At 45.5% G+C, this 25978-nt stretch overlaps 2 protein-coding genes and 2 long non-coding RNA genes across 7 annotated transcripts in view; 2 read left to right on the forward strand and 2 right to left on the reverse strand.

The window, feature by feature from the left end:
- Window positions 1–13598, forward strand: part of LOC141942807 (uncharacterized) — a 52914-nt gene extending 39316 nt beyond the window's left edge. Inside the window, exons 6-8 of the long non-coding RNA XR_012628748.1 lie at window positions 859–953; window positions 12394–12528; window positions 13519–13598. This is a non-coding gene — a long non-coding RNA (uncharacterized LOC141942807). The remainder of the gene's footprint in view (window positions 1–858; window positions 954–12393; window positions 12529–13518) is intronic.
- LOC141942804 (alcohol dehydrogenase 1) lies at window positions 785–10512 on the reverse strand. Of its 3 annotated transcripts, none has more exons than XM_074866801.1 (9): window positions 10066–10512; window positions 8696–8797; window positions 8345–8486; window positions 7363–7450; window positions 7028–7247; window positions 6648–6908; window positions 6199–6334; window positions 3313–3451; window positions 785–1171 (listed from the first exon to the last, which is right to left on the reverse strand). In XM_074866801.1, exons 1-9 carry the CDS (start codon window positions 10081–10083, stop codon window positions 1147–1149), a joined length of 1131 nt encoding a protein of 376 aa, XP_074722902.1. In that variant the 5' UTR covers window positions 10084–10512; the 3' UTR covers window positions 785–1146. The 3 variants fall into 3 exon arrangements, with proteins under 3 accessions (XP_074722902.1, XP_074722901.1, XP_074722903.1); XM_074866800.1 differs by lacking the exon at window positions 785–1171 and adding an exon at window positions 2447–2697 and having other exon boundaries at window positions 10066–10510; XM_074866802.1 differs by lacking the exons at window positions 785–1171; window positions 8696–8797 and adding an exon at window positions 2447–2697 and having other exon boundaries at window positions 10066–10509.
- Window positions 13445–25579, reverse strand: LOC141942805 (alcohol dehydrogenase 1). 2 transcript variants are annotated; one of them, XM_074866803.1, is made up of 9 exons: window positions 25432–25579; window positions 22085–22186; window positions 20793–20931; window positions 18657–18744; window positions 18329–18548; window positions 17363–17623; window positions 16728–16863; window positions 15293–15431; window positions 13445–13831 (listed from the first exon to the last, which is right to left on the reverse strand). In XM_074866803.1, the coding sequence occupies exons 1-9, from the start codon at window positions 25447–25449 to the stop codon at window positions 13807–13809; spliced, it is 1128 nt and encodes a 375-aa protein (XP_074722904.1). In that variant the 5' UTR covers window positions 25450–25579; the 3' UTR covers window positions 13445–13806. The 2 variants fall into 2 exon arrangements, with proteins under 2 accessions (XP_074722904.1, XP_074722905.1); XM_074866804.1 differs by lacking the exon at window positions 25432–25579 and adding an exon at window positions 24025–24728.
- On the forward strand, window positions 18677–20882 carry LOC141942808 (uncharacterized). The gene is made up of 3 exons (XR_012628749.1): window positions 18677–18800; window positions 20103–20192; window positions 20746–20882. It is a non-coding gene; the product is annotated as an uncharacterized LOC141942808 (long non-coding RNA).
- Window positions 25580–25978: the final 399 nt, after the last annotated feature.

Below are 25978 nucleotides of genomic sequence, written 5' to 3' on the forward strand. Positions count from 1 at the left end.
AACCCGGCTGGCCTGCTCAAGGACTCTCTGCTGACACAAACAAGGCATCATGAGCACACAGTCCCCTTACTTCGCAGGCTCTTCTACCCAGCTACTGTGCCTGCAAGCTCTGATCAGTACTTTCAAAAGGTAGGTCAATGCTGACCATGTTTGCCAGGACAGAAATAGCCTCTGTTCCGGTTTCCATGTTACAGATGCAGAAAGCAGTCAAATGCTTTATGTTTGATTTCTTGCAAACTGTTACCAGTCACCTATTTCCTCCCACTTACTCTGTGTTCACACTTAAAGGTTAAGACACCTCCCCTTTATTTAACGGAAACAAATAACGGTACTCGATGCACATTCATATTTCGTCACGTTGTTTCCCAGGCATCAGAAGCACATGTATAAATTGGCCAGAGATCTAAAACCGTACTGATGAAAGAACGAAACCATCCCCAAGAAAGAGGTACGAAGGTACAAAAACCCCAAACCACAACACAGGCCACCACCACAGCAGATTTATATAAAATGCTTGGAAGGGTTAATGAGATAAAATATCCAGTGGTGAGACATTCTGCAGTACCGAAGTCTATGATTTACTTAAATATCATTTACTGAAATTATTAATTCAAACACATGGTCACCTTAAATTTTAATCTCTGCAGCAATCTCCTTGCCTATCAGGTAGCGGAATGCCAAAACCATTCAGGTGGGATATGTAGTTCTGGCCTAGGTTTTACTGAGCTGAGCTGCATGCACAAACCCCTTAAGCTTGCAGTGTTATGAAGGCCCAAAGAAACAGTTTCCTTCTATTTTCTTTTATTAAAAGATTGCCTATTAAAAGCCATTTTAAAAAATCCAAACCTTTCTCAACAGCTGTGACAGCAGCAAGTCCTGTAATTCATAATTGGCTATTAAAAGAAAACGGCAGCACAATACGGAGGATTTAAAGCAAGAATCAGGAGAAAGAGGTAGGAGGAAAAACATTGTTTCACTTATAAACGCTGTGCTTGAAGTCTGGGCTTTGTGCTTGATCCTTTAATTCAAGAGCGGTGGTGGTAGACCTTTCAGAAATGTCTTGGTTTGTATTTCATATCAGTAGTATTGGAGGACAATGAAGTTTGCGCTGGTGCTGAGCCATCTGCTGCTTAACAACTGGGAATCCTAAAACACCAGTACGCTGCGAATACTGCAATGTAAAATGACAAGTTAGTGACTGCAAAAGAGCCTCTGGGCTAACATCAGCAAAACACTGCTGTTTTCTCTGAAAATCTAGGCCGTTGCTGTTAACCAGGGTCTCCCTCCCTGCTCCTGCCCCCGCCCCCAGCCCCAGCTTGCAGCAAAATGACGGAGCAGAGGTGCAAACCTCGCTGCAGATGCAGAGAACAAAACTCATGCAAGACTGCAAGGCCTTCACTCATGAAGCCGGGGGCTCCTGGCAATTAATCACCCAATATAGCCTGGGAAGTCCTTGGAGGGGGGCTTAGACACATCTTTCCAGTTACAAATGGCTCTAAGGGTAATCTCTGAATGGAACAGCTTATTCTGGTCTGAAACACTGAAGTGTTTCACTTAGCAAAGATGGTCAGCTGCAACATGCCTCTGTTTTCAGGTTGACTGTCAGTATTTTAGCAAAGCTGATGGTGTCTCTGTCCTCACCACTTTCCCCTGTTTGTTACACTAAAATCTAAAACTAATGTTTACAGCACATCTAAAATAAGGACAGTCAAAAAATGAGGTGCGTGCTGCACAGTCACAGTTAACACAGTGTGGTGTGGATGTGTCTTTGTTCCCTCCAAGGTTTTTGTGAAAGTCTTAAAAATTAAAAAAAGAAAAAAACACGTAGCAAACATTTTATGGTGCACAAACATGCCTGCCCTTTTTCGGTGAAGGTTAACTCTCTGTAGTGTTGCAGGTATTTTCACCTGGGTAGTAAGGGGATAATGTATCAGGAAGGGGGACTGTTCCAAGGACACATTTGTTTCACTTGTGTGTAACCAGGTTTGTGAGGGGGGTTCACTCCCCCAGGCTCTCCTGGTTCGCACAGAGGTGCTTTCTGCCAAGGCATCGGGCAAGGTGACTTACGGGAGATTGGATGAGCGGTACCTTGTTGGAGAACCAGGCTAAGAGTGTGACGTAACCCCCCCAGTTATGTGTACATAGGACTGCCTGAGAGGTTTGTTTTGGCACTTGGTGGCCCTGTGGTGCACCAGTGGCTCCAGCCACACGGAAGTGCTGCTGGGCAGGCTGTTCCCAGCCTTGCTGGTCAGGCCCAACCTCTGCGTGATGAAGGTCAGGGGCTGCCACACTCCTGTCATGGGGGTGAGAAGCAGCAGCAGTGGAAGGAGCAAAGGAATTTCCTTGCTGCTGAGACAAGGGCTGTGGTGGAGGGGCCCGCGGTATGAGGAAGAGTTCCTCCTGCCCCACCGGACCTCTGTTGATTGAACGCACTGCATGGGACGAGTTTGAGTGAAACCCTTTATTGGTCAAAGCATTGTCTCAGGCAAGGCGTCCTTTGGGGTCTCAGCCGGGCGCAGGAGCGCTGCCAGTGGCACCGACATAGACATCGGCAAGTTCCTTGTTCTCATCTCCTTGTGCCACACAAAGAGAGGTGCTGGGCGAGAAGGGCCTGTGCCAGGAGAGCATCTGCTGTGCTGGTCCCTCCACTCGGCCTCCCATGGCTGTGTCCTTCAGAAGAGCAGGACACTGCGAATACTGAAAAGTGGGAAGGAAGGGAGGAGTTACAGGTGCTGCGGTTCAGGAGCAGGCAGCGGGGCAGGCAGATGTGCCTGAGGACCGGCCACCTTCTTTCTCATCCAGCCTCTTCCTACCGCAGCTGCATGAGATGTGCAGCAATGGGGCAGCCTTCAAAACCCTGCTGAAGGGAACCCCTCAGGAGCTGAGTCACCTTGTCCCTCCCCAAAGTTCTCGTGCTGTCACTGTAGGAAACATTCTTCCTTCCTTTGGCTTTTATGCTGTTGTCACCAAGGATGCCCCTAACTCCTCGTCCTCCATTGCCTGTGCAGTGCTTTCAGTTACATGAGATGGGGTGTCTGAGGGCCTGTGCTGGCTCCAGTGCAGCACAGGGGCGGCGGGATCTCTGCTGAGCTGAACCGTGAGCAGGAGCGTTCCCTGGGCTGAGCGTGGGCTCTTCGCTCCAGGTGGATTCTCCCGACAGACAGCTCTGGTCCCTGCTTCCTCAAAAGGCTCAAATGCTTTTTGAGAAGGCAGTGTTGCATAATGTCTCTGCCTGCCAGAGTATTTGGGCTGTTTGAATTTTAGGTGGAGGTGGTGTCTGCTGTACCTCTCTCCCGATAATCAGGGTCTCACCTTTTTCCCGCACGTAACAACTCAAATCCTTCATTTACTTTAGCGATCGGCAGCGTGTGTGTGATCAGTAAGTCTGAGTTGAATTTCTTCTCCAAATAGCTGGAAACTAATTTGGGGATAGAATCTCTCATCTTCCAACCTAGAAATGGGAGAAATCACCCGCAGTGAATAATCAGAGAAATGTTGTTTTGGTAAGGTAATGTTTGTGGAGTTTGCTGGTGCCGACAGTGTAGCAGCTCTCCTCTGAGCAGAATATTAGAGCTGACCAGGGGCCTGTCCCCTCTGCCAGGCTGTGCTGACCTGTGAAATATATTTCAGGCTGTGCTCTTGTAAAGCGTGGTAGCTACTTCTTGGAATGCATCAAAATTAATAGGATGAGGCTAAAAATGTGAGAGGGTCCCTTGTTTGGGCTGGGAGTATAGCTGGAGGGCATGAGAAGATTTCTGAGGTGCATCTGCTCCTCCTCTGGCAAAAGTCAGAAGCACTTACATTGTAGTGAAACGCAAGGTGAGATCAGTTGCCTCGGCCTGAGGGGAGTGTGTATGAGAGTGGCCACCCCTGAAAGTTCAGGTAGCAGTTATGTGTGTGATGGAGGGTCAGGGGTGAGAGAAAGCAAGAGAGTGGGAGAGGGAAGAAGAGTCTTATAGTGGAAGGAGAGAGCAAGGTGCAAGAGGAAGGTGTTAGTGGGAGTACAAGGAGTTTCCTTCATGTGACATTTACGATCTTCCTACACATACTGTAGGGTCAGGACTGAGTGAGCGACCAGTACGGTGCCATTATCTTGTGAGAAATTTTCCTCTCCTTGGGAGGAGGAGAGTGATTTTGTCCCTGTTTTAGTCTTCAGTTAGCATAGACAGTTGTGTCTGTTGAACTGTATGAAACAGTTACAGGTTTATTAGCACATTTCATGCCTATATATACAGTGGAAATGCACCACTCCCTTTTTTCTGGAAAGCCCTCTCAAAGAGGGTTTCTGGGACATTGCCAAGCTTGAAATATTCTTGGTGACCAAGTGGTTAGTGAATAATGACTCTGAGGAAAAGTGTCTTTTATCCTACAGCAGAGGATGTTGCTCAGATGGCAAAATTAATTTTCAAGGGGAGAGTTATTTACATGCACTGAAGCATACCTGTTCCACAGACACACTAGTGGCAAGTGACATGGAGAAGGCTGAGGTACTCAACAGTTTTTTTGCATCAGTTTTCAACGGTAATCTCTCTTCGCACATCTCTCAAGTGGGAAGGGACTGTGGGAGTGAAGTCCCTCTCATCAGAAGTGAAGATCAGGTTCAAGACTGCCTCAGGAACCTGAACATACATAAGTCCATGGGACCTGACAAGATGCCTCCTACAGTCCTGAGAATTGGCTGATGTTGCCGTGTCACTCTCCATCACATTTGAAAAGTTGTGGCAGTCAGGCAAATCCCCCAGTGACTGGTGAAAGGGAAACATGACACCTGTTTTTAAAAAGGGTGAAAGAAGGACACTGGCAACTACTGACCAGTAAACCTCACGTCCACGCCTGGTAAGATCATGGAACAGATCCTCCTCTAAGATATGTTGAAACGTATGGAAGACAGAGAGGTGACATGGTGCACCAAGGGCAAATCATGTCTGACTAACCTAGCAGCCTTCTACGATGGAGTGAGTGTATCAGTGGACAAGGGGAGAGCTATAGATGTCATCCACATGGACTTCTGTAAGGCCTTTGATTCAGTCCCCCACAACCTTCTTGCTGCTAATTTGGAGAGATACAGGTTTGACGGGTGGACAAGTGGATAACGAATTGGCTGGATGGCCTCATCCAAAGAGTTCAATGACTCAATGTCCAAGAGGAAACCAGTAATGAGTGGTGTTCCTCAGGGTTCTGTACTGGGACAAATACTGTTTAATATCTTCATCAGTGACATAGACAGTGGGATTGAGTGCACCCTTAGCAAGTTTGCAGATGACACTGAGCTGAGTGGTATAGTTGAGGGAAGGCATGCCATTCAGAGGGACCTTGGCAGGCTTGAGGAGTGGGCCCATAGGAACCTCATGAAGTTCAACAAAGCCAAATGCAAGGTCCGGCACATGGATTGGGGAAATCCCCAGTATCAATATTGAGTGGAAGACGAATGGATTGGGAGCAGCCCTGCAGAGGACTTGGGAATACTGGTGGGTGAAAAATTGGATGTGAGCCGGCAATGTGCACTTGCAGACCTGAAAGCCAATCATGTCCTGGCCTGCGTAAAAAGAACCATGACCAGCGGGTTGAAGGAGGTGATTCCTCCCTTCTACTCCACTCTTGTTAGACCCCACCTGGAGTACTGTGTCCATCTCTGGGGCCCCCAACACAAGAAAGACATGGATGTCTTAGAGTGGGTCCAGAGGAGGGCCACGAAAATTATCAAAGGTCTGACACCTCTCCAATGAAGAAAGGCTGAGAGAGTTGGGGTTGTTCAGCCTGTGGAGAAGAGAATGCTCTGGGGAGACCTTACAGCGGCCTTTCAATAGTTAAAGGGGACTTATAAGAAAGATGGAGAGAGACTTTTTACGAAGGCCTGTAGCGACAGGACAAGGGGTCATGTTTATAAACTGAAATAGGGTACATTTGGATTGACCACAAGGAGGAGGTTTTTTTCAATGAGGGTGGTGAGACACTGGAGCAGGTTGCCCAGAGAGGTTGTGGATGTGCCATCACTGGAAGTATACAAGGTCAGGTTGGATAAGGCTTTGATCAACGTTCTCAAGTGCAAGATGTCCCTGCGCACAGCAGAAGGGTTTGACTGGATGATCTTCAAAGGTCCCTTCCAACTCAAACCATTCTGTGATTCTATGATTTGGAAATTACCATGAAAGGAGAAGGCTGAAATGTCTATCTAAAATGTTTTCCGAAGTTTCATACCTCCAAGCACAGTTCCTTTCCATGTACGCCCACACAGCAGAAGCACAGGATCGATGGGAATCACTGAACCAGAAACTGCTACCCCAACCATCACGCAGACACCAGTGCTCATATTGCAGGAAGCCAGGGCAGCAATCTGATGGGACAGACAGGCGAATTAGAGAACGTGCTGATAAGTTTGTCAGAAAAGCGTTCTTTCTGCACGGTCATCTCCCCTCCCTGGTAATCTGAAAACACCTACTCCTTTGTGCAGCAGGCATGGAGAGCTCAGTGCCTGTTTTGAGACTTGTACGTCATTTTCTGCCACAGCCTATAGACTACCTTTCTGAGCAAAGATGTGCCCAGCAGTGCAGGCAGCAGGCAAGGAACTTCCCGCCAGGGTGAATTTTGCCATAATGGGAGGCTGTGAAAGAGCTGGGAGGGAGGACGTGTGCTGAAATGCCACCTACCATGGTATCCGCTTGCCCGATGACCTCAAAGGAATAGTCCACGCCATGGCCGGTCATCTCAGTGAGCACCTCCTGGATGGGCTTCTTGAAGTCTCGAGGATTGATGCAGTCGGTGGCTCCCAGCTCCTTGGCCTTGGCAAACTTGTCCTTGTTGATGTCAACGGCAATGATGCGGGAAGCTCCGGCCGCCTTGCAGCCCATGACAACAGAGAGGCCAACTCCTCCAAGGCCAAAGACAGCGCAGGTGGTGCCTGGTTTTACCTGCACAACATGGGGCCCTGTGAGTCTCCAGCATGAACGGGAGGTTTCTGCTGTGCAGGGTTGGTGAGGACGTGAGGGTGGCCGTGGGGTGCTTGTGCTCAACACGCCTGAATACCAACCTTGGCAGTGTTGATGGCAGCCCCATAGCCTGTGGAAAACCCACAGCCGAGCAAACAGACTTTGTCCAGAGGTGCAGCAGCATCTATCTTGGCAACGGCATACTCTGGGATCACAGTGTATTCTGCAAAGGTGCTGACCCACAGGAAATGGTGGATCTGTTTCCCTTTGCAAGTGAAGCGGCTGGTCTTGTCAGGCAGCAGGTTTTGTGATTCAGAGAAGCTGTTGGGAGGCACAAGCATTTGTTTTTCAACAAGTAAAGCACCCATGGGGGTGTCAGACTTGCTGAGAGACAGCCAACCCCATGTAGGTGTAGGGGAGGGCGAAGCAAACTCACTGGGACTTCAGGCAGTAGTTGGATTCAGGATTCAGGCAGAAGCTGCATTCCCCACAGTGAGGCAGGGGAATTGGGATGACTTTGTCTCCTGCAACAAAGCAGATCCCTGTCAGGTACCTCTCGCTCAAGCAGGCCCTGAGGGTGGTGGTGCCTGTTGGAACGCTGCTGCTGAGCCTTCCGATGGCAGCACCCTACCACGAACCCTCCGCTTTCTCTGTCAGTGAGGAATGTTCAGAGCCCCACTCGTGTGCACGGGGAGTAGACCAGGAACATGTATGTGACAGTCCAGTGCAATGAGTGTGCGCTCACTCAGATTTTGAGCCCCTGCTGCAGGAGCAAGGGGGAATTTCTGAGCTCTGGGCAGCCCCATCTGCTTTGAGAGCTGATTCCTCAGCACGTCTTTGTGTGTGTGTGTGTCAGTCCAGGTTTCGGCTGGGATAGAGTTAATTCTCTTCCTAGTAGCTGGTACAGTGCTGTGTTTTGGATTTAGTATGAGATAATGTTGGTAACACACTGATGTTTCCATTGTTGCTAGGCAGAGTTACCAGATACTTACCAGATACCTGTGCCCTGTGCCCTGACAGCGAGAAGGCTGGAGGGGCACAGGAGGTTGGGAGGGGACACAGCCAGGACAGCTGATCCAGACTGTCTGGAGGGATATTCCACACCATATGACATCATGCTCAGTATATAAACTGGGGGAAACCTGGCTGGGGCCATTGCTCGGGAACTGGTTGGGCATCGTTTGGCGGGTGGTGAGCAATTGCATTGTGCATCACTTGATTTGCATATTCTCATTCTATGTTGGTTTTTTTTTTCTTTCCCCTTCCTTCTCTGTCCTATTAAGCTGAGTTTATCTCAACCCATGGATTTTACTTTTTTTTTCCCAATTCTCTCCCCCATCCTGCTGGGGAGGGGGAAGTGAGCAAGTGGCTGTGTGGTGGTTAGCTGCCTGCCAGGTTAAACCATAACAGCGTCTTACCTGGTTTCACAGTGGTCACTCCTTCTCCAACACTTTCCACAATCCCAGCTCCTTCGTGGCCTGGGATAACTGGGAAATCCACATTAGGAAAGCAGCCTTCCAAAACGTGGTCATCTGTGCGACAAATGCCCGTGGCCACAATCTGTTTGGAGAGGAGAGAGTAGATGATGAGCTTTAGAAATTGTCTGTCCTCTGTTTATCTTGGTTTGTGGAAGGACTTTTCACAGGGCTTCTCTGGACAGTTAAGGCCTATTGGCAGACACGGGCTCTTGGCAGGTATATTCAAGGTATAGCCATAAGAAGAGCAGTTCCCAGAAGGCAGAAAAGAAATAGGGAAACACGCGTGTTTACCTTGATACGGACTTCACCTGCCTTTGGAGGTGCAACCTCCACCTCCTCAACAGAGAGTGGTTTGCCCACGGCCCAGGCAACAGCAGCTCTGCATCTGATAACCTGGAAACAACAGAGGGGATTACTCTGCGTGGGCATGTTTGCCTTTGGCACATGGTTGGGGACAGTCATCCTGAGATCACCTAGCGTAGAGCCTCACAGCGTGCGTCTCCACACCCTGGAGCATGTACTGCTGGAGCTACACGGCTGTGCTGTGCTGTTTCCTGGGGGACTTGCTGTGTGGGTGGGATGTGGTGGGAGAGGAGAAACGCGGGAGTGCTCAGCTGTATGTGAAGTCAAGCGATGTTCAGTAAACACTGGCCTAGTGTGAAATGCAAAGGTGAAGTGACCGGTCGGTAGAGGGCAAGGCTTGTGTTTTCCCAGGGACAGTGGACCTGGGAAAGCCCGCCTGCCTTGTGTCTGCAGGACAGGGCTCTGGGGGTGACCCCGGGGCAGCAGGGCTGAGCTGCTGCAGCACAGGAGAGTCTGCAGGCACTGCTGCAGGGGGGGATCCTCCCAACAGCACTTGGTATGATGCCCTGCCCGGCCTTTGGCTGGTCTGTGCTAAGGGGAAGACGAAGACAGCTCTGGCCCCTCTCGTGTTTGCTGCCTGAGCAGCTGCCTGAGTTCCAAGTGGTAGGTGACGTGGAGGAAGATCTGTGAAGGGCAGAGACTGGTGTACTGGGCAGGTTTGGCAGCAACACGTGCACTTCTGTGTCTTCAGGCCACAAGGACAGCACGTTCAGTACCGGTGGAAATGCCTGTTAGAAGCTTTGCTGTTGGTCTTGTAAGACATTGGGCTGCAGGTACCTAAGAGGGGTTACAGAGCCGAACCCATCTGGCCGACAGCTGGGTTATTTTTTCCCTTGCCAAAGGGATGATTTGTGTGTGGCATCTCCCAAACCCTGAGCCGATCAACCCAAAGCTGGTTTGATGTCAGCAGAAGTCAGCTTGCAGCTTGAAAAGGGTATGGCCGGGGACAAGCTTGGATGCGAGAGATGAGTGGCGGCCAGGTTGCACCTCTGAAGAGCGGTGTTTCCCTGCCAAAGCGGGGTCGCAGAGCGGGGTTGAGCAGGAGGTTTTTTTCAGAGCGGTACGATTCAGTATTTTCATTCCTGAGCTGCTGGGCAGAGCAGGAGAGGAGGGCACTGCCTGGCACAGTTGTGTGAAAGCAGAAGCTGGTGCAATTCAAAGGGGTTTGGATGAGTTGGAGGAGCAAGGTCAGAGGGAAGAGGGGGCACAGTAGAGGTGCGCAGGCTGAGCCCTTGGCAGAGCATTTCCCTAAGAGCAGGGCAGCGCGGAAAGGAAGAAGGGAAATGTGTTGTTCTTACTTTTCCAGAAGTGGCCATGTGGTCTTAGCAGAGCTGTAGCCGTGGCTGCAGCAGGCTGGAGGGAAGCTGCCGTCCGTCCGTCCGAAGCCCCGCGTTGCGAAACAGCCCAGGCGTGGAGCCGGAGCACTCCTGGGCACCCACCAGGCACAGCTGAAGGGGGAGGCAGGGACGTGGCGCGAGTCCTGGCGTGGGACGGTCACCGGACAGCAGGGAGCTGTGGTTGATCTGAGTCCAGAGCAGGACGCTGAGGAGCACGGCGAGTGTTGAGCGGAGGAGCTGGCTAGCGGCAGGGAGATGCCAATGGGCGGCAGTCACGCTCCACAGGGAGTGGGCAGAAGTTCTCCGGGGAGGCTTTTATTGGTGACTCTGCCTTCGGGCCATGCCCTGCCCTCCCTGCCTGAAAGGCACAGAGAGGTCTCAAAATCTTTCTCCTCCAGTTGCTTCCGAGATCTTTCTCCTCTGGTTTCTTGTGGTGGGTGTGGAGGGAGGAGATTTGCAGCACTGCTGGGGCTTTCCAGAGGTCCTCTTGTTGCCAAGGGGTGGCATCTGACCTGGCAGCAGTTCACCCCCAGGTATTTGCGAAAGGATTAAAAAAGGCAAAAAAATACAAACCAAACATTTTATGGTGCACAAACATGCCTGCCCTTTTGGGGTGAAGGTTAACTGTCTGTGGTGTTGCAGCTATTTTCACCTGGGTAGTAAGGGGACAATGTGTCAGGAAGGGGGGCGCTTATCCAATGACACATTTGTTTCACTTGTGTGTAACCAGGCTTGTGAGGGGGGGTCACTCCCCCAGGCTCTCCTGGTTCGCACAGAGGTGCTTTGTGCCAAGGCATTGGGCAAGGTGACTTAAAGGAGACTGAATGAGCAGGAACTTGTTGGAGGACCAGGCTAAGAGTGTGATGTAATCCCCCCAGTTATGTGTACAGAGGACTGCCTGAGAGGTTTGTGTTGGCACTCACTTCTGTGTGCCCCAGCCCTGTTTCATGGGGCGAGGAGGAAGGTCAGCAGCGGCAGCAGCACTTGCTGTTGTCAGGCCGAACCCCCAGCTCTCCAATCCCCTGGGCCCACCTCCAGCTTCACGGGTGCAGACCGGCAACGCTACCGTGCCCTAACACAGTTATTGCCCAGGACATGGTGGCCCTGGGGTGGGCCAGTGGCTCCAGCTGTGTGGAAGTGCTGCTGGGCAGCCTGTTCCCAGCCTTGCTCGTCAGGCCCAACCTCTGCGTGATGAAGGCCAGGGGCTGCCACGCTCCTGTCATGGGGGTGAGCACCTGGCACTAGGGCAGCCATGCACCTGTGGGGCATTTGACTGGCATTTCATGTGCACAGGGACATTTATCAGTTTTTCCCAGGAAACTTCTACTTTCTCCTTGGTTTCTTTGCACACCTTTGGTAGCCTTCATCGGACTGTGAGTGCTGGTGATGTACAATTTCCCAGGAATAAGGATTTTTAGAATGAACTTTTTAAGGTTTTCAGTACTCAGCCTGGTCTGCCTGCTGCATTGAGGGGGAAAAAAAAAAGTCTGTCCTGACTTGTGATATGATTTGTGTTTCTTGCAAGAGAAAAATTTGTTTCACTTGTCCTGAGCAGCCGTAGATATGGCAGCCCTTGAATGCAACATTAGCCTGTCATCTCCCAATTCTCTGTGCAGCACGGTGGGATCCGTGCTCTGCATCTGATAACGTGGACGCAATAGAGGGGAATACGCTGCATGGGAATGATCATTTGCCTGTGATGCAGAGTCAGGGAGGGTGATCTTACAAGCTTGTAAAAATAGAGCTGCACAGCGCCTGTCTGCGCCCCGGAGCATGCTGGAGGTACACAACTGTCCTGTGCTGTTTCCTGGGGGACTTGCTGGGTGGGTGAGTGGGGTGTATTGGGGGAGCGGAAACACGGGAGTGCTCAGCTGTATGCGAAGCCAAGTGATGTTCAGTGAACACTGGCATAGTTTAAGGTCTGAGGACACACCATTTGTGCTTTGTCAGACAAGGAGTTTGTCTCTTGGGAAATTACTGGATTTTTCATGGCTTTTGTAGCTTTTTCATAGTGTCCTCATGTGCTGATGGCCAGGTTGTGCTCTGACGGGCAGCGTGGACCCTGCTCGTTCACAGGAAGCTCCTAAATGGAGGCTCACACAGAGCTGCTGCATGTGGCCCTGAACCCACCCTGCAGTACCTCAGAGAGCCACTGGGCAGGTCTGTCAGAAACACGTGTCCAGAGCTGTGCAATCACACAGACAAATTAATCTTCAGCTGAGGGTGGATGGGGATGTGCAGGGAGAGGTACTCTATGACAGCACAAACTATTTGTTGTTCTCCTGTCAGAAGCCACTTCATTCCTCCGTGCGAAGACAGAACTAGATTGCCGCCTCACGTAAGAGATCAGAACTCTTCAGCTGAACTGCACCTGGAAAGAATTATTTTATGGCCCAGCAAAGGTCTTCAGAGCCGACTGCACAGGTAACCCCACAGAAACAAATGATTGAAGTTTGGATTTTAATTGCTGTGTAAACTGAGTTTATTATACACACACATGTTTAAGAATCTTCTTCTGTTAAAGTCTAATCTCTTGGTAAACATCCTCAAATCATTAACCCGGCTGGCCTGCTCAAGGACTCTCTGCTGACACAAACAAGGCATCATGAGCACACAGTCCCCTTACTTCGCAGGCTCTTCTACCCAGCTACTGTGCCTGCAAGCTCTGATCAGTACTTTCAAAAGGTAGGTCAATGCTGACCATGTTTGCCAGGACAGAAATAGCCTCTGTTCCGGTTTCCATGTTACAGATGCAGAAAGCAGTCAAATGCTTTATGTTTGATTTCTTGCAAACTGTTACCAGTCACCTATTTCCTCCCACTTACTCTGTGTTCACACTTAAAGGTTAAGACACCTCCCCTTTATTTAACGGAAACAAATAACGGTACTCGATGCACATTCATATTTCGTCACGTTGTTTCCCAGGCATCAGAAGCACATGTATAAATTGGCCAGAGATCTAAAACCGTACTGATGAAAGAACGAAACCATCCCCAAGAAAGAGGTACGAAGGTACAAAAACCCCAAACCACAACACAGGCCACCACCACAGCAGATTTATATAAAATGCTTGGAAGGGTTAATGAGATAAAATATCCAGTGGTGAGACATTCTGCAGTACCGAAGTCTATGATTTACTTAAATATCATTTACTGAAATTATTAATTCAAACACATGGTCACCTTAAATTTTAATCTCTGCAGCAATCTCCTTGCCTATCAGGTAGCGGAATGCCAAAACCATTCAGGTGGGATATGTAGTTCTGGCCTAGGTTTTACTGAGCTGAGCTGCATGCACAAACCCCTTAAGCTTGCAGTGTTATGAAGGCCCAAAGAAACAGTTTCCTTCTATTTTCTTTTATTAAAAGATTGCCTATTAAAAGCCATTTTAAAAAATCCAAACCTTTCTCAACAGCTGTGACAGCAGCAAGTCCTGTAATTCATAATTGGCTATTAAAAGAAAACGGCAGCACAATACGGAGGATTTAAAGCAAGAATCAGGAGAAAGAGGTAGGAGGAAAAACATTGTTTCACTTATAAACGCTGTGCTTGAAGTCTGGGCTTTGTGCTTGATCCTTTAATTCAAGAGCGGTGGTGGTAGACCTTTCAGAAATGTCTTGGTTTGTATTTCATATCAGTAGTATTGGAGGACAATGAAGTTTGCGCTGGTGCTGAGCCATCTGCTGCTTAACAACTGGGAATCCTAAAACACCAGTACGCTGCGAATACTGCAATGTAAAATGACAAGTTAGTGACTGCAAAAGAGCCTCTGGGCTAACATCAGCAAAACACTGCTGTTTTCTCTGAAAATCTAGGCCGTTGCTGTTAACCAGGGTCTCCCTCCCTGCTCCTGCCCCCGCCCCCAGCCCCAGCTTGCAGCAAAATGACGGAGCAGAGGTGCAAACCTCGCTGCAGATGCAGAGAACAAAACTCATGCAAGACTGCAAGGCCTTCACTCATGAAGCCGGGGGCTCCTGGCAATTAATCACCCAATATAGCCTGGGAAGTCCTTGGAGGGGGGCTTAGACACATCTTTCCAGTTACAAATGGCTCTAAGGGTAATCTCTGAATGGAACAGCTTATTCTGGTCTGAAACACTGAAGTGTTTCACTTAGCAAAGATGGTCAGCTGCAACATGCCTCTGTTTTCAGGTTGACTGTCAGTATTTTAGCAAAGCTGATGGTGTCTCTGTCCTCACCACTTTCCCCTGTTTGTTACACTAAAATCTAAAACTAATGTTTACAGCACATCTAAAATAAGGACAGTCAAAAAATGAGGTGCGTGCTGCACAGTCAGAAGCTGAGAACAAACCTCAGAGTCTCAATTCTTCTGTTACGTGCTTCTTATATTTAGAGCAAGGAACACTAAAATAACTGCTAGCAAATGACAATGAAAATAAAACATGAATGTAACTCTCCAGACTCTGTAACTTAGAAAGAGCTAGAACTTTCCAAAAGGGTAGTCCCCCTACTTCTGCCAAGGGGAGTTTTCAACTATTCCCATGGTGAATCTTCCCAGATGTCTCTGGCAAACATTATTTCCAGTTGCAACACCCCATGAAAATAGAGTCTGAGCTGAAATCTCACAAGATTTGAGGAATGCACGAGAGCTAAATTCTGAGCTTGCAATGTATATACACACCCAGTATTTTCCTGTCTGAAAAGCTCTGAAGTTCAAGGTGTAAACTGCCCAGTGAATTCAGGACTAGCTGCACTGAGACTCTGTTCCCTAAGTCACAAGAGGAGCGGCGAGTTGCTCTTCCAGTAAACACAGCCTATTGCTGTATTCCTCCTGTCCTCATCCTAAAACGTTTCTTGGAATGCAATGTAGCTAACCCCTGGCACTCTACAGCCTGGCATTCCCAGGCTCCCTTGGTTGTGTGCTCTTTTCCAGTGGGTAGTGGGCAGAGACTAACTCATTTTTGTCATCTTTTCTCCCTTTGTCACTCAGTCTTGCTCAAACCAGAATCTGAAAGTTCCTCTGCAAGGAAAGACAGGACCCACTGCATTTCAAAAGCTAAAGCTTTGCTGGCTTTAGTACTACAGCTGCCACCCATGGACACACACTGGGCAAGACTGAGGGGCATAGTGGGTTCCTTCCCCATTCTCTGCTGGGAAGACATACTCTGTGTTACTGTACGGCTCCTTTAGGTTATTTATGTAGAACCTCTACAATTAACCAACGTTTACCTCTTCCCTGTCCTTAGCAGATCAAATCCCTCATTGATTTTAGTGAAAGGAAGCGTGTGGGTTATTAATGGGTCCAGAACAAATTTTTTCTTCATGTAGTCAGCAACCAGTTTAGGGACTGAATCTTTACTCTTCCAGCCTGAAAAAACACACAGACAATGGATAATGAAACATTAAATGTTTGTGAAAATAGACAAAGCCCACGGCACCTTAAACTTTCAGATAAACTTTCTATAGCAGAATAGCATGATGAAATGTCACAGCACGCCTTTACCTTTGTAACCCAGAGTGCCAGCAGGAAACATGGGATGAAGTGCAGCTACTCTACGTATGACAAACCCAGTACGTGCTTTACTGGTAGGAGACCAGTAAAAACTTGAATCTGTACAGAAGCCAAACTTTCCCCCACATTAAATACGGTTTCAACTTATCTATTGATACGTTGTCCACTAAATCACACATCATACAAAGCCAGTGTGCTGACATCCATGTTGGTAACTGGAAACTTGATTGCCTGGTCAAAACTGGGCAGGGAGCAGCAGGTGTCTCTTTTTTCCTAAAAGCAGTACTATATAAAGCTATCTCAAATAGTAGGATGCAATTCCAGAATAACATAATTTGTCTCTGCTATTTTCTTCAGTTTTCTATTGAATACATCAGAAAACTGGTTGTCAGAAAACCTGCTGTTGGAAACAAGTTTTCTGTGGCCTTCAGCTTTCTGTTGAGTGTGCAAGGCTTGCTGAGCGTGGGACTGTGCTGGGAGAGCTCAGAAAACAGAAAGAACTGGCAGGGACTGACGGCCACTGGAAGCGGCAGAGCTGGGGTCTGACCCCCATGTCCTTTAGGGTCTTGACTCTCCATCTCACACTCTCTCTTTTTCTTTCCCACTCTTTCTGTCTTTCCATGCCTTTCATTCTCCTTTCTGCTCTTGCTCTTTTTCTCCCCTTCTGTCTCTCTCCTCTCCCCCGCACCTGCCCTTATTTTTTCCTTATTCCTCTTTTTCTCCTTCTATCTTATCTTTTCCTTATCTCTTTTTCTCTTCTCTATTTTAATTTCTTCTACTCCCTCCTCCCTCCTTTTCTTTCTTCCTTCTACCTTACTCGCTCCCCTTTTTTTCTCATTTTTTCCTCTTATTTTCTTTCTCCTCTTTTCCCCCCCTTTTTCTCTATTTTTCTTTCTGTCTTCCTTTCTTTCTCTGCTGCTTCTTCTCTCCCCCTTCTTGCCCCCTCCATCCCTCTCTGTCTTTTTCTCTCCTCTCACTGTTAACTAAAAGTTCCCATAATTGATTCCCTTTGTGCTTCTTTGTCAGCAAAATAGTGATCAATATTACTTCTAATAGGACAACCTAAGCAATGAATTTAGATGTATCCTATTTCATTCAAGATGATCTACAAGCTTCCCAAGCCAGCTAAATCACATCTTTCCAAGTCCTTACCTCCAAAGACAGACCCTTTCCAGGTGCGACCAGTGAAGAGGAGCATGGGGTCAAAAGTGATCTTTTGTGCTGCAGGAGGCACTCCCACAATCACACTGACTCCATAGTTGTACTGGCAACAGGCCAGGGCTGAAACCTGCATTTGAAACATGGGGACACCCCAGAGTCATGCAACATTTGCCAGCAGGGCACAAAAGTTTGAATTCCTCCTCCTCCTCCTCCTCTCAGAGCTCAGCTTGCAATTCATTTTTTGTAACTGAAACCACATCAAACAATTTCCGTTGTATCTGGTCACACCACTGTATCTGCTGTCATGAGTTAAGTATGTCCTAGCTTTGTTCTCCTTCCCTATTTTGTCTTAGTCATTACTGATAAGCCACTGTTGGAAAGCAGATAGTGGGCTATGTGAAATTCAGCCACCCTGCTTACGCCAGGGGACTACACTGAAGTTTCCTAAGTTTTTGAGCATGCTTCTGTCTCTGCAGCTCAGTGGCAGATAGCTGGACTTAACAGGTTTGAAGTTAGCTTGATACTTTGCCAGTGGCTCTCAGCTCCTCACCCTTGGTGCTTAGTGGTTAGTGAAGAGAGAGCTAACAAGCTAATGCCTCATTTAACCACATCTTTTGGTTGCCTACCATGGTTTCGGTACGGCCAATGACCTCAAAGGAGTAGTCCACACCTTGACCGGTCATTTCAATCAACACTTCATGAACAGGCTTCTTGAAATCTTTAGGGTTGACGCAGTCGGTGGCTCCCAGCTCTTTGGCCTTGGCAAATTTGTCACTATTGATGTCAACGGCAATGATGCGGGAAGCTCCAGCTGCCTTGCAGCCCATGAGAACAGAGAGGCCAACTCCTCCAAGGCCAAAGATGGCACAGGTGGAGCCTGGTTCCACCTATAATAACCATATAAACATGGGATAATGTTACAGACTAGGTAAAGTACAATGCACGTTTTTATTATCAACATGTTTTCACTTAAGCCACTTCTTGTAATGTAGAGATTACCTGCTGAGAAGGAATTTGCACACGCATACCTACTAGTGCAGTAGCCAGCTATACTGTTATAATCCTACATGTGACTAAGATAAATTGTCCCTAAAATACATTTCCGAGACCAGGTTTTCATTATACGTCTCAGCTTCAGGTTTAGAGACACATTTTTTTAATGATGCTTTATATTCCAGTGATGTTAAGATCTGTAGTGTCACTCCACTGGAGACAGTGCCAGCTGTAAAAGTCACACTCATGTACTGCTACAAATTATGAGTTGCATATATAAGCTTCTATGTATTCCTAGACTTAAGTTACTTGAGGTGATAAATCAAATCACCTCTGTTGTAATATTTTTCTAGAGGTGATAAAGCTATGAGAGAAAACTTAATCGATAGTAATAAGTATTTTTACTGGATTTTGAATTGAAGACTTCTTGGTACCTTAGAGACAGAGAAACTGAAGTAGGCAAAGAACTAGTATCTTCTTTCCACCCTGAACTCAACAGAGTCTATACCTCCTGGCTGCCATCCTGACAACCTGCTTGCAGGCCACACAGTCCTGAACAGACCCCGTGAGATACCAGAAACAGTCACCATGATACTTACCTTGGCAGTCTGCAAAGCAGCTCCATAACCAGTTGAAAATCCACAGCCAATTAGACAAACTTTTTCCAGAGGAGCAGCAGAATCAATTTTGGCTACAGCAGATTCATGCACTACTGTGTATTCAGTGAAGGTACTTGTACCAACAAAATGGTGAATTGTTTTTCCTTTACAGGTGAATCTACTGGTGCCATCAGGCATTAATCCAACAGCTGAACCAATACTGTTTGAAAGATGACCAGAAATAATAGCAAGTGAAATCTGTTGAATGTGATCATTTTTGTGTAAATAAAAATCAGGTAAGGGTTGTAGGTAACCCAGGAAAACTCACTCATTTTTACTGCACAGATTACCCTTGGTGCTTAAGCAACTGCTGCACTCCCCACACTGTGGAGCAAAGAGTGGAATAACCTTGTCTCCTAGAAAAAGAACAGTAATGACAGAGGATTAAAAAAGGCAAACAAGAAGCATGCAGGTAAAAACATAAAGCAAGTGTATTTAATCCCTAGGCAAATGTGCACTAGGAGTGCAGTGCTGGTTTTATTTCCTTCTGCTGCCCTTGGAAGGTAAACCATCTCTCTCTGTTATAAAGGACATCATTAGGGCAAAGTTATGACAACTAATTTCAATATGCAAAATTCCTGGTGTCTTTCATAGAACTGACTCTGAGCCATGTTATAAAACTGTGTTAGCTACTGACATTCCTGAAGTACTCATTCAGCAGCTTATTGCATCTTCTACTTAAAAGGAAAATACTAATACACAGAAAAAGAAACTGAGATAAAAATTGACATCCACTAGGACAAGTGTCAAGATAACAGGGCTGTGAACTGCGCGTACAAAGGATGGGCAATTAAGCATTAATTTGCCATCCCTCTTGTGTCTGTTTCCTATTTGCAGTCCTGCTAACTGTTGCACTGGAGTAAAGGTAGGTAAAATATTTGTCAGAGAAGCAGTGACACACACAGACTAAGACCACATTTCTAATTCTCTAGCACAATTATATGAATAACAAAGCAGCACACAGCTTCCCAGTGCAATTTTTTACTGCTACGCATTTTCCACAGCAACGATGTATGGTAAATCCCTAATAATTTCTAAACAGGTAATCCCTAACGCAGATCGATTTGTGATGTGGCAGTTCTAAAAGGCTAAACCTTGACATGTTGAAAGTCAAGGGAAATCTTTGATTTCCACTACAAAATGGAAAATGCCTACAGAACATGAAATGCCCCCATTACCCCGACCCTCAGTTAATTTAGAACTGTGACATGGGCTTAGTAATCATTCTGCTAAAGAAACTTTCTGCATCTTGGAGCTTTTTTAAAACTTGAGAACATCTGAGAAATGTGATTTTGTGCATGTGTGTGTTCAGGCCTGCTGTTTCAGCTCACCTGGAAACACATGGCAGTCAGAATTAGACCACAGAGTGATTTATGAACCCAGACATCAGAGAAAAAGAAGTTAGAGCTATCACTGAAATTTACAATATACAGATTTGTTTGGAGTTAAAGCAGAAATTGCTAATAAAACTTTTTCTTATCATACGTACCAACCTGCGTTAGACAGACCACATACTTGTTGCCAGTATGAACAAAGACACTGGAAGTACAGAGGTGTTAAAAGTGAACTACTTAGGTATTGTAACAAACTGCCTGGATAAAATTGAGCATTTCTATGCAGGTTTTGTTTACTGCATATTTTGTCTTAATAATTTAGCCCTTGTTAGAATTTGTTCGGTCCCGTAAATGCATAGAAATCCCATCTCATCTTGCAGCATTTGGAGGAAAACCAACATCTTTCACTGACTTCTCTACCTACCGGCTGTGGTTCAAAGGGAGTGCAGTGAGAGAAGCAGCTGGTCCCGGTAAGTGTCCTCAGAGCGGTACAGCCGCAGTGAGCGGCGCTGACTCACCGGCACTGATGCTGCAGCCAGCAGAGCCTGCAGCAGGGTGGGCACCCCAGTCGTGCCCTGATACTTTTAAAGTCAAGTAATTGAACACACAGACCTAAGTTCTGGTCTACTGAGGTCAGTGGATTACTTATCTTTTAGGAGAATTAAAAGAAGGTGCTTTGACATGTTGTCTCGTGCATTGCTTTGCCTTATTCTTGAGGGAGATCAGCTGTGTAAACTGTATTTAAAGAATTTGCAGTTAATACCTGATTTCTATAACTAGCAGAAAAGAATCTACGTTCTTAATCCCATGACAGGAAAAGAGCTATGTAGGTGGAAAGCAAGCTGTGGATATTTTTGTGAAATCCAAAAGAAATTGAATAGAAAATCTAAAAAGAAATTGAGATTGGGAACACAAAACACAGCATGTAGTGTCCTTTAAGGTATCCTTGAAAGAACTCAAAGTTGGAATATTTTCCTCTGCAATACAAGTACTCACACATATAATCATCTTTGACTTAAACAGGAGTCTGGAAACTCAGCACAGTGTTTGTGTTCACTGATGATTCATACCTGGTTTGATCGAAGTTACTCCCTGCCCAACACTCTCCACAACACCAGCTGCTTCATGTCCAAGAATTATTGGGAAAGGCATAACCAGTCCACCAGTTACCACATGGTCATCAGAGCGACAGATCCCTGTGGCCATGATCTGATTTAGAGGAAAGACAAGAATATTTCAGCATTTAACTATGTCATATGCAGAAGTGAAATTATATTATATATTTGGACAAGTCACTTGCTTCCCTCCAAAATCACCTACAAACACAATAAAGCTACAGGTAAAACACTTTTGGGTTGTGTGATTCATGATTTAATGGTTTGTATTAGTCTTTAATCTACAAAGCAACTGTGCACTACTGAGCAATATAGGGAGTCTCACTAATTATCTGGCAGAACCAATGTTCTAGCAATATAATGATATATGAAGAACAGAATAAAATAAATTATTCCTAATATGCATATATAAATACATAAATAGAAAAAGTTTTTAATATAGAAATATTACAAAATTATGTAAATATAAATTAACTCACATGTTTATAAACATTGAAATATCATATATGTTTTAGATTCCTTATATTTAGATTATATTACAATATATCATATAATAGATATATAAAATATGTATTAAACAATAATTATATATTATTGATATATTTTAAATATATGTATGTGTTATATATACAAAAATTTAGGCTACACATAGTATTTTAGATCACATTTTGCCTTTTCTTGCAGGTAGCACAGCAGTATTTCTTTTGAAACAAGCAGGTATGTCTTTACAACTTTTATTCTGACAAATGGAGTCGTCAAGCCCATGAGAGGGCTCTCCTCACTTGTGTAACACTTGAAACTGCTCTAAAAATGAAAACAGCTGTTGAATTCCACTGAGCAAGTTTCTGAAATGTAACAGATGCTGAATAGCCAGTTAAAAAAGGAAACTTCCAGTCCTACTGAGCTATTTCTTAGCACAGATTCAAACAGAGAAAAAGAGAATTTCTTGCTCCACGCTACAGGAGATTCAGATTTTTGCCTTGTACTGTAATTTTTTCAGCCTATTAGAAGCACAGGCATCTTAGTAAACAAAAAACCCAGCCCTAAAAAACTTTTTTTTTTTTTTTTTTAAAAGAACCTCATGATCAAATTTAGGACTTGAAGCATGTTCCATAGGAGCTCACTGAATAGTAACTACTCACCTAGTGAATTTTTTCCGACTGGATCCTAAAATTCTATAGAAATAATTCTGATAAACAAGATAGAATGCAAGTCATAATAGTTGTTTTAAATTTTATTTTTAGTACCTTTATGCGAACTTCATGTGCTTTTGGTGGGGCAACCTCCACTTCCTCAATAGAAAATGGTTTATTGGCTTCCCACATTACTGCTGCTTTGCATTTAATAACCTGCAAACAGCAAAGAGAAAGGGAATGGCATTTGCATTTACAAGTCACCACACAAACAGATTCTTACATTTCTGCATATGAAAATCCAGCTCATATTTTGGGGAGGAGAGGGAAAACTACAGGAAAAAAGACCCCAACCCCAAACCGCAACAAAAAAAGCCAACACCAAAGCGCAGTGTAAGCCCATTTTTTTCCCCCACCAAGATCAATTGTCTGACTTAGTTCATATTTCTGTCATACAAAGTTTTCAGCGACATGTATAATAGTCTCCTAGGATCACTGGATACCTTATCCATCCTCATTGCTCCTTCTCTGTTTCTAACTTCCTTGGAGGATTATTTTTGCCGTGTTGGATTACTGGTGTATATTTGTGTCTTCTTGGAGATGGCACACTAAATGATGCCATGTATCAGGTTGCAATTAAGTCTGTATTGCCTAGAACTGCCTGTGTCAGGAACTGACAAAATTGTTAAAAATGGAATTCAGAACCTAATATAGGTTTATAAACATTTTATTACAGCCCAAGTTCAGCCATGAGGTGATGGCTGAAAGGACATATGTAAAATGACATAGTACTATGCAGAGGTAATCTTGAAGAAGCAACAGTCCCTTTAGTGCAAGATTACCCATGCTAAGGTACCTTGCTTCTCAAAAGGGATATTTAACTCCGCTGGGGTTACTCCCAATACCCAAGACGGCTTTTTTTGTCTGTTAGACTAAAGTTTGTGCATTAGCTCTATAGGCTTTGTCCAGGTGCTGACTGGCCTCTGGGTTCCTCTGATCATCTGCCACTGAGAGAAAAATGCACTCAGAAGAGAGAAGAGTGCTGTCCACTTCCCATCCCAGGCTCTCAGACAGAAGACTTTCCACCTGCAAGCTCACTCCTAGTGTATTCAAAGGTCATGGTCCTCTCTGTTCCCATATTCATTCCTGTTCTTACTTGGTAGTCTGCCCATCTCAAAATGACTCCATGGCCTGCAATATGATTTATAATATGATATATGATTTATAATATGATCTATAATATAGTCTATTAAGTCCTCAGTCACTCAGTCACTCTATTAAGTCCTACTGACTGCAAGCGTTCAGGTGGCATTATCTTGAGAAGGAAATGGAGGCAAATCAAGTCCATCAAGAAGTTTAGCACATGTGTAAGTATCCTTATGGGACCCTGGGGCTGGGACAGCTTACACCAGTGTGCTGCAGAGTTCTCAGGGGAAAATAAATAAAGCAACTTTTTAGTATCAAAGCTTTTGAAGTAGAAGTAGAAACAATGTCTATCAACAAATTGTCAACTGGTAAGAAAGAAAATAATTACTAGGAAATATTAAACATATGAAATAAAATAGCACACTTTCAGCAGCCAGACCCAAAGTGGGAATGAGCACAATGCTTTGAAAAAGACAGACTCAAGAGAAGTTTGCACTAAATTTAATGTCAAACACAAGCGTTATTAGTAAAAAAATTCACAAGTGAGGCCAAAGATCACATTTTAAAGGGCCACATTTTCTAGGAAACTTACTTTAAAAAAAGGCTAATGTATTTATTATTATGTGATTTATAAAATCACAATAATGATTTCACAACTTGAACATGCAAAGCGTACATAGTGTTTGTAAGAACAAAGGTAGCATGAATTGTGGATTGCCAAGAACAAATAAATCCTCCCACAATTAGACATTGGTTAACTATGTATTGGACTGATGGAGTCCCTGTGAACTTTTACCGACTGTAACAGGATCCCACAGATGCACCACCAGCACACCACCACCCATTTCATCTATTAAGGCAAGGACTAGTTGGAGTCACAGGGTTTTTCTCTGCTGTGTTCTACCAGCCATGCCAGTTACTGCAGCAGGGGGAGGGTAGGTGTAGAAACACACCCTTTTACAGAGCATAAGGATTATATGCTTGGTCATGTAAACTGCACAGTAACTCACATATTACTCCAAGATAAACACAGTGAAAACAGGGCAGTTTAGTTACATCACAGCACTTCATTTACCATGCTCAGTCCAAGGCTGGGTGGAGGACTGAACTTGGTGAATTTACCTACAAGTGAGCTACAGTTAATTTTGCACTTGTGGTATCTCAGTTAAAAGGGAGCTTTTTTTTTTTTTTCTTCTCTTGTTTGGTTTTAGAATAGTGAAGACAGCTCGCAGTAACAGCAAACAATCCTGGTACTTTCTTAAGAAGCAACGTACGTGCCTTCAGTAGTTTTCCATCTCTGGGTCCTGTCCATCGACCTCTCTTGCATGTCTCTGGGTGTATGGAGCAGATCATCTTGAGTGCCATCATGAGGCATGTACAGGGCAACCAGGTGATCAGGCCCAGTCAGCATGGCTTTATGAAAGGCAGGTCCTGCTTGACTAACCTGATCTCCTCTGACAAGGTGACCCGCTTAATGGATGAGGGAAAGGCTGTGGATGTGGCACTTAAGGACATGGTTTAGTGGTGGACTTGGCAGTGCCAGGTTAACAGTTGGCCTCGATGATCTTAAAGGTCTTTTCCAATGTAAATGATTCTATGATTCTATGTTAGCATCTCTCAGGTAGCGCAAGAAGCAACATATACTGTCTTCAGCAGTGGTATTAACCTACATCTCTTGTCACTTACTCTCTAGCAAAGATGTAAATACTCATCTCAGTCCCAGCTCAGTACCGCACTGCACGTGATACTTACTTTTGTTCCTCATTAACATAAGTTCCAGATTTGTTATACGCATATTCAGATTTAACAACTGTCCTAACCTCAGCACAATTACACCCTGAAACTTAACACAATATTAACTATGTCTTTTTATTAGAAAACAAACTAATATGAATTATAAAGAAACTAAAAACTGTTTAAACTACTGTGGGATCTCAGAATGGAAACTGATAGAGCTGATAAATACATTGATCTGAAAATAAGATACAGTGTAGTAAGTGTTAAGTTGACCAATCAGAGATTAAAAATAGTTTGCTAACCCTGGGAGAAGGTTATTCTTATTCTGGTGCTGTTACCTTATGTTGCCTTGGGGTTTAAAAAAATAAATAAATTACTGCCTTGAAGAGTATAACAACCATTTCCTAGGAGAGTACAGTGGCCTGCAAGTAAAGGCAGCTCTTCTGTACCAGCTTCCTCCTAAACTCTTATCTGTGCTATACCACCCGGATTTATGGTGTCCCTGCAAAGAAACTGCATTTAAAAATGCATTACTTAGCTGCAGCGAAGAAACTTTTCTAATACAAACTTTTGCTTACTTTGCCTGCTGTGCTCATGTTGACCGGTGTGTCTGTTTCGAATCTTGCCACCACTGATTTCTTGCACCAAGAATTCAGTCAGCTGCAAAGCAGTCCGGTTGCTGATACTACAAGTCCTGACAAACAAACTGGAAGCCAGTCTTGCGAAGTGCTCCTGCAAATGCACTGCTCTGACCTTTTAGCCAAGCCTCCCAGCTTAGAGTCCCACCCCTTAATCAGCCAAAGTGCTACAATGAAAATAAACAACCCATCTGCTGAAACCTCACACTTTACAGTGCTTCTGTCTTCCTGATTTCTTTGTCATGCTCTTCCCCACCCTTTTCCATCCCATCTATGGTGGCCCTCAACATGACAGGAAGAAAGCGAAACCCCTGGCTGGAAGCGGTCCCCTCCTCCCACCTCCCTGGGAGGCTGCTCTCAGTGGCACTTAGGTGCAAAGAGGAAAAAGGGGAGAGTGGCTTCTGAATTCACAGCAGCAGGGATGTGGTGAGAACACAAAGGCTTTGCTGAATTACTTTGGGGACGCTCATAAGAGCCCAGCTGATAT

The sequence above is a fragment of the Strix uralensis genome, chromosome 4 (genome assembly GCF_047716275.1).
Source record: "Strix uralensis isolate ZFMK-TIS-50842 chromosome 4, bStrUra1, whole genome shotgun sequence".
NCBI lineage: Eukaryota > Metazoa > Chordata > Aves > Strigiformes > Strigidae > Strix > Strix uralensis.